Source organism: Urocitellus parryii, chromosome 6, assembly GCF_045843805.1.
Source record: "Urocitellus parryii isolate mUroPar1 chromosome 6, mUroPar1.hap1, whole genome shotgun sequence".
NCBI lineage: Eukaryota > Metazoa > Chordata > Mammalia > Rodentia > Sciuridae > Urocitellus > Urocitellus parryii.
Genome location: NC_135536.1, coordinates 173,078,541 through 173,086,227, shown reverse-complemented (window position 1 = coordinate 173,086,227; position 7,687 = coordinate 173,078,541). Strand labels below are relative to the sequence as shown.

General features: G+C 48.5%; 1 protein-coding gene across 1 annotated transcript in view; it reads left to right on the top strand.

Annotated features, from left to right (window-relative positions):
- Positions 1 to 409: 409 nt before the first annotated feature.
- Positions 410 to 7,687, top strand: part of Psmf1 (proteasome inhibitor subunit 1) — a 32,201-nt gene continuing 24,923 nt past the window's right edge. The window contains exons 1-2 of the mRNA XM_026402124.2: positions 410 to 679; positions 6,831 to 6,983. Of these exons, the coding sequence (XP_026257909.2) occupies positions 551 to 679; positions 6,831 to 6,983 (282 nt within the window). The 5' untranslated portion in view covers positions 410 to 550. The remainder of the gene's footprint in view (positions 680 to 6,830; positions 6,984 to 7,687) is intronic.

The window sequence follows — 7,687 nt, the reverse complement described above, 5'->3', positions numbered from 1 at the left end:
GGGGTCAAATTGTCCCTTGGTACCTCAATTTTCCTTAGTGGTATTACCACTTCGGGGTGGGGGTCAACCCATGTAGACAAGAAAAGGATTTAGAATAAGGTGACTCGTGGCAAGCACTGCATGCGTGCTAATAAATCTATTTTCCCTACATTTCCTAAGTTGTTTCCCGGCTTAGCAACACCCACTTTGTGGATGGGCAGTCTAGTTTGCAGCGAGGTGTCCTCTCCCAGGACTCAGCGCCCAGCGTCCTGCAGGCTGCGGGGAGAACGGGATCCCGGCTCTGAGAGGCCACGCCCCGTGCGCGGACTCCCTCTGGGAACCCTTCAGTGCCCGGCTCGCGTTTCCAGCCCGGCACTCTTAGAGAAGCTGCGCTGCCGTTTGGAACTACTTCCGGTGGCTGCTGTGACGCCCCCGGACAGATCCCTTTGGGGCGCCGGGAGAGACCGGACAGAAGCCGCGGGAGGGCGGGGCGGAGTAATAGCCACGCGTGGGCGGAGCCATCCCTGAAGTGTTACCTTCCTCCTTCCGCCCGCAGGAGCCGAGCGCACTGATGGCGGGCTTGGAGGTGCTCTACGAGTCGGCGGCGCCGTCCATCACCTGCACGCAGGACGCGCTGGTCTGCTTCCTGCACTGGGAGGTGGTGACGCACGGCTACTACGGCCTGGGCACCGGCGACCAGGTACGCCGCGGAGCCGTCCGCTGGGGAGGGGGGAGCTGTCTTCTGCCGAAACCCGGAGGCCGAAGACCTCGTCCGGAGCGCCTGGCCTCTGCCCGTCACCCCAGGTCCGGGTCCGGGGGATCCTGACGCCCCTGGGGCCCGGGACCCCTCCCCACGCAGCTGACACAGCCTAGTTTGTAAACCGGGGGACAGAAAGTCTTCAGCTCAGCCTGGCGGTCGCTCGGGCCAGGATTCTGTGGATCTGACCCCGAGACGGGGTGTAGCTCCCCAGAGTCCTCACCCCACCTGCTCCCCCTAAACTCTGGCCACACAGTCACGGAGCAGGGATGGGGAGGCCGGATTCAAAACTGCGCCCATTCCCACCTCGAGCCTCCACGGGATATCTGGAAACGAACATGAGGTTTTGGGTGGGCTCACACACTCTTACCTTTTGCTGAAGGGCCTTGGGCCCAGTCGCCCCCGTCATCATCAGCTCACACACACATGTACCCATACATCCTGGATGTGAGGGTCAGGTTAGGATTCCTAGCTATAGTTTTCCCCACAGGGTCAGCCCCTTCTGTTCTCCCATCCCTAGGTTCTGCTTCTTAACAGCTGGAGGCCTGTTGATGTCCCCACAGAGCCCCCAGGACACCTGGACTCAGCCCATCTCACGAATGTCTCCCTTCCCTGTCCCTTCCCTGTGACCCCCATCACATCAGCCTTCCTATGAAAACTGGACCTGGCCCCTTTGTTTCCCATCTGCTCCTTCCAGCCACACTCCCACATACACACAGACACTCAGGACTCCAGGCCTGACCCTCTCTGTCCCAGTCCTCTCATTCCCAGAACCAAGACCAGCTCTGAGGAGCAAGCCACCCCACCCCTTGTGTCTCCCAGTGAGATTTTAACCTTCCTCTCATTTTTTACTACTTTATTTTTCAAGCCCCGAACCCATTTTTATCTTTCTCAGGTATATAGCTTTCTGGACCCTCCCTCCCCCACCCCCACAAATGCTTTACACATTCCAAGCATTTAGCCAGATATCCCCCTGAATCATTGCTACTGCTTCTATTCCTCTCTCCCATAGAACTAGGACCAAGACCACCACACCCCTTTAGCACTACCCCCATCAGTAGAATCAGAGCACAGGAACTATCATTGACCTCTGTCTCCCTGTCTCCCACCCCCCCCCCCAGTCTCAGCTATTTCACTGGGACCCCAGGTGTGTGCTCAGCAGCCCACTGCTACCTCCAAGGGCACACATCCTTCATAGCTTACATGGGCTCCAGGAGGAAACAAGCAGCAACAACAACACACCCTCCCCCACACACCCCTAGAGAAGAAAAGGCTGGGAAAGCAGAGTCAGCAACAACAACCCCCCACCACACACACACACACACAGACACACACACAGGGGAACATTTCTTCCTCCCAGCAGTTCAGACCTTGGGACTCGGGAGAGATGCTGCCTTCCCCCACTCCCCGGTGTCAGGGCCCCCTTTCACTGCACATTTCCTCCAACAGGAGCCCTGTGGCTCCTGACTTGCTCCGCTCTGGCTTTCTAGTCTTTAACAGCTCTTTCACTTGGCCCAGTCACTTCATATCAACTTCTCCTGGGAAGTTCTTCAGAGAGCTGATGTGTGGGATGGGCAGGGTGTGGAGTAAGATGTGAATTTACTCTGGAGCTTGCCCGTTGGCCGCACTCTCCAGATGGAGCAAGTCTGCTCCATCCTGTCCTCAAGCCCCTCTCCACCTTACTGCCTGCCGGCTTGTTCTCTGCCCCACTATCCTAACCCCTTCCTCAGGGGCCCAGGAGCTTGTCACAGAGGGCTTACCTGGCCCCCTGCTCGCCATTTCACAGGCATATATGAACCCTGCAGAACTGCTCCCCTACTTGTCCTCCGGCACATCCTGTCAGCGCCTGTGTCTGTCACTTTGCCAGGTTATGGATGTCAGTTCTTATGGGTTGGTGTCTTCCCTGGCATCACCCTCTTGCAAAATACTCTAGGCCCCCAAAATTTTCAAATGAAATGTGAAAATAAATCTCATTTCAATAGTGGTTTAAAAAAAAAAAAGATCTGTGACAGATTCCCAAAGTCTACCTCCTCAGTTAATGGTGACGGTCAAGCTCCTGCAAACCAGAAAAAAAATGTTAGCTCCACACATCTCTGGGGAGGCCAAAGAGCTGGGGAATGGGAGTTTTGGAAGGCACTGTCCCCCTGTCCACCTCAGCGCTCAACCATACATGCCCTCAAAGGAATGAGTGTCGGGACTGCCAACGGAGTCTGCTGTATTTGTGCTTCTTTTTGCTTTTTCTCCTGAAGTGGCTGCAGGCTCAGGTTGTACTTGACCTCTGCTCACATTGGTTGAGGGTACTCGTATTCAGAGCAGAAGCCGTTTGGAGCAGTGTCTCCTGTTAGTTTATTGAGGTTTAATATTCAGACTGGAGCAAGCAGAAATTGGCTGAGTCCATAGTGTTTGCCAAGTTCAGAGGATGTTTGTGTTGCTGCTCTAGTCACCTCCTGCCCCCATCTTCCTGGGGGTGATAAGAGGGAAACAGTGTCCCCAGATTGTCTGTCTGACTTACACATCAACAGTTGAGTAGAGAGCAAGGCTGTCTGCTCTCTTTGGTTTAGCCTCCTCTGGCGCAGTAGGATTGGTCTATAAAACTTGACTGGGAGAGTAACACTTCTGTTGGCCTCAACTGAAGTCCAGCATTTGAATTTGGATTTCTTTCTTGAAGTCAGCACCACTCCTCATAAGAGCTTTATAGCTATGTCAGGCAGGTTAAGTGGCAGGGGAAGAAGCTGGCCGTAGAGTTAGAGAATTGGTTTTGTGTTGTGCTGTGGGGATTTAAGGATTATAAGAAAGAGAAAATGCCCAGAACGATCTGTTTCGTTTCTCTGGCTGAAGCCCAGAGGCACTGGGGTGAACACTCAGCTATTAAAGAATGCTTCCTCCCCGGGGTTTTGAGGGTTTTTCTCAAGAAAAATTTTCATGGGGCCAGTTTGGTGGACCTGGCTGGGAAAAATCTCTAGCCATAGCCTGGCAGCTGAGAATTCTGAATCCCAAATCCAGCTTTATAGCTACTATGCTGTGACTTTGCGTGAGTGTCCCCTCCCCCAGGTCCTAGAGTTTTCATCCAAGGGTGTCAAACTACATGACTGTGCACTTTGGCTACATTCCAACTGTAGCTTTCTGGGACACTTGATATTTGAGCTGAGGGCCCCGAGTGCAATTGAATGCCATGTTTGGCTTGGTAACACCAGAGCCTGTCTCATAGTGCCACCTCTGTTTTCTGGGGAACATAGGTCCCATTTCAGCAAGAGGCGTCGTTCTTCCAGGACTTTACTCTGGAAGCAAAGGTGGTGAGCAGGCCAGGTTTCCCACATTCCAGTTCTGGTAGATGAATGCTGTATACGAGGGCGTAATAGAAATAAAAGACCCCTCCACAGAGCAAAGATAAGGCATGTCATCAGATCCCTGGCTTCTGAAGTATAACTTCACCCACAACAGTAAACATGTAACAGGAAGTGTACCCTGTTCGGAGTGGGAAAATGGTTTCTCCTTCTCCCTTAGTGGACCGATTGGTTAGTTTCACTTTTGTTTTTTGTCCCTCTGTTTCGTTTCTGGAGTGTGAGTTGATTTGTCATCCAGCCAGTTTTTAAACCACTGCCAATTGCGACATCCTGAATTTGACTTGTGACCACTCCTCCTAATGAATTCCTGAGCACCAGGGTGACCAAAGAAGAGAACCTAAGCAGTCCTCGATTGTAGCCTCCCATTGTCCTTAGTGTGTGTTGAGTTTTGCGTTTCTGGCCTTTGCTGGTGTTCTTCTCTGGTCCCATTCCTTTCCATCATACTTTTATTAATACAGATCTTCCCAGTCTGCCTGCTCCATGCTGAGCAGTATAAATATGCATCCATGAAATGATGTACATTGGTACTGGGGCTGTGGCTCAGCGGTGGAGCAGCTAGCACATGTGAAGCACTGGGTTTGATCCTCAGCATCACGTAGAAATAAACATTAAGGGTATTATGTCCACCTGCAACTAAAATAAATTTTTTAAAAAGACATATATCATTTTCTGTGTGCTTTTTAAATTGTTTACACTAATGGTGCTGGTCTGTAAATCTCATTTTTTTCTGGATTTTAAATCATATTTTTTACTTTGATTAGTAATACTACAATTAGATCCACCTTGCTCATTCTGATTGCTAGAGAGTAACCCACTGTAAGTGTATTTTGCCTTTTACCTCCTCCTTGGCTGCCCTAGCCGAGGCTGTGATGAAGATCCCTTGTCCTATCTCTGCACAGGGTTCTTCCAGAAGTAGGGAATTTGGGTTATGGGATATTGACTCACCTAATTTTACTAAATACTACCAGATTGCTCCCTAAAGGGGCTGTTTAAATTTTAAAAACTCCCTAAAGGAGTTTAAATGCTCACCAGCAGTGCCTGGAGGTCTCCCATACAATTCTGGTAAAAAAATAAAAATAAAAAAATAACAAATGGGGTAACACCGGTCTGACAGGTGTGTATAACCTGCTATCTCATTATTTCAGCCTGACTTTTCGTTTTTCTGCAGCCTAGCAAATGTCTTTTCCTAGCCATGATGTCTTGACTTCATATTGCCTGTTGTTGAGCAGAAACTGTAAATTATCAGCAGTTTCAATGGCGGTATTTTTATCTTGTATGGATCTTGTTTAAGAAATCTCCCCCTTGCCCCCAGAAATCACTGTTCATTTTTACTGTAGAAATGAGTTGAACTATTTCTCAAACTTTAGTGTGTGAAAATAAAGTTCTAGGTTATCTAAAAAGGAAAAGAAAGGAGAAACATCATAACTCACAGTAGATGCATTTTTCACCAGTGAGGTGGGTAAGATGAAAAAGTCAGGTGAAAGCAGTGTTGCTGACCAGGTGGAACAGCACGGGCTCTCCCTCGGGGCTAGTGGCAGTGGACATCAGCACCTCTTTGGTAAACAATTTGATTTTATCTCATCAATAGAAGGTTCTACCTCCAGGCATAGAAATTAATTCAGATGTGTGCCAGGTGTGTCCAGGATGTTCATAGCATTATTTATAGTAGCAAAGTAAGTGAACTGGAAACTTGTCTGTCTCCACCAGCCAGTGAGCAAGTCTTGAAACCCATTCGCACAATGGAGCGCCACATAGTGGTGAATGTGAATCAGCTATAGCAAAAACACTGAAGCACTGGCAGGGATTAATCTCTGCACGTGAAAATGGCAACTGGTGGAAGTGATGCTGTTCGTGTTAAATTTAGAAACATTGGAAACTGTATTTTTATGGTTGCATGTATAGTAATACAACTTATAGGAAAAGTGAGAAAAAGTTTTTTAAAAATACAGAGTAGTATTACTCTTGAAGGGAAAGAAGGAAGAATTTGGGGATTTGCTACCCAAGGCTTTTGTGATGATTGCAATGTTCTTTTTCCTAAGCAATTTGTAGCCACATACACCTCCCTCCCTCCCTCCCTCTCTCTCTCCCTCTCTCTCTCTCTCTACCCCCATATATGTGTGTGTATATATATATATATGTATTTAAATATATATTATGTGTATGTTTTGGTTATAGATGGACACAATACCTTTATTTTTATGCAGTATTGAGAATCAAACCCAGTGCCTCACATGTGCTAGGCAATCAAGTGTTCTATCACTGAGCCACAACCCCAGCCCTCCACTTTGTATTTTTTTAAATCTTGTATGTATATCACATTTTAGGTATATGTGAAAATCGTCTGTAACTTTTGTTAAACAATTGGTGTTTTTAGTCAACATTTTGGTGACCCTGTGGCACATAGATCAAGGTCCAAACCCTGAAAATCAGTGCTTTAGAATTCCACAGTGTCCCTTAAGTTAATTAGCTTTATTCTTGGTAGTGATGGAGAGGGAGATGATTACTAAACTGAGATTGCAGGTTCTTGACAGGTGTCAGTGCTGTGTCATAAAGACAGCAAGGGGGGAGAGAACATTCCAGATACCTGGGCCCCAGACCTCTAACTGGCGCATGACCTTGGACAGGTCACTCTCTTGACCTCCGTAGCCTTGTCTGTGAAATGAGAGGTGCTGATAGATCATCTGTAAGATTCTTTGTAGGTCCCTGTTCTGAGGTCATGATCTTTCTCCTCAATCCCGTTGTCTTCTCAGCCAGGTCCCAGTGATAAGAAGTCAGAGCTGCTGCCAGCTGGGTGGAACAACAGTAAAGACCTGTATGTCCTCCGGTATGAGTCCAAGGACGGCTCCAGAAAGCTCCTTGTGAAAGCCATCACCATGGAGACCAGCATGATCATCAATGTGCTGGTGAGTCTCAGACCTGTGGGGTCTTTGGATGGCGGTGGGTATTGGGGTGGCTGTTCCAAAACCCATTTAACAGTGACTGCAGAGCTGTAAGTGTCCCTGAAGCCTTTGCCCAGTGTCCCTACTTCAAGAGCTTTATCCTGAGGTGAGAACCCTAAACATAGAAATGCTTTGTGCACAAAGATGGTCGCTGCCTGGATTATAAAGGAGGGACTTCTCTCCACAGGTTAAAGAAATCAAAGCAAGCCATTCAGGGACAATGCAGGAAGAAAGGCTGTTGTAGCCCCAGTGGGCTGCTTTTAGCTTCGTAAGCAAGCAGCGTTCTTGCTGCCTTGGAACCTGTACACTTGATGTTTCTTGTGCTGTAATCCCCACCCTCTCCCATCTGCCACCTCACATACATACGCAGCCTCCGCCTTCTCTTCAGTCTGCCTGACTCCCCCTCTTTTGTCACTTACGCAGAAATACATTCCTACTACCCACCCCACCTGCCAGAAAAATCTAAATCCTGCTTCTCTACTTCATCATTTTATTTTTGTGCCAGCTTGTGATTGTGTCCTTACTGGTGTTTTGCTTTAATGTCAGTGATCTGCTACTGAAGCACCATGAGGGCAATAGCTTGCTTTTTGTTAAGTTTTGTCTTGTGGTCCGTCTGTTGTAAGGTATCCTGCAGAATATGATTTGCTGCCCTTTGCTTTTCTCACTCT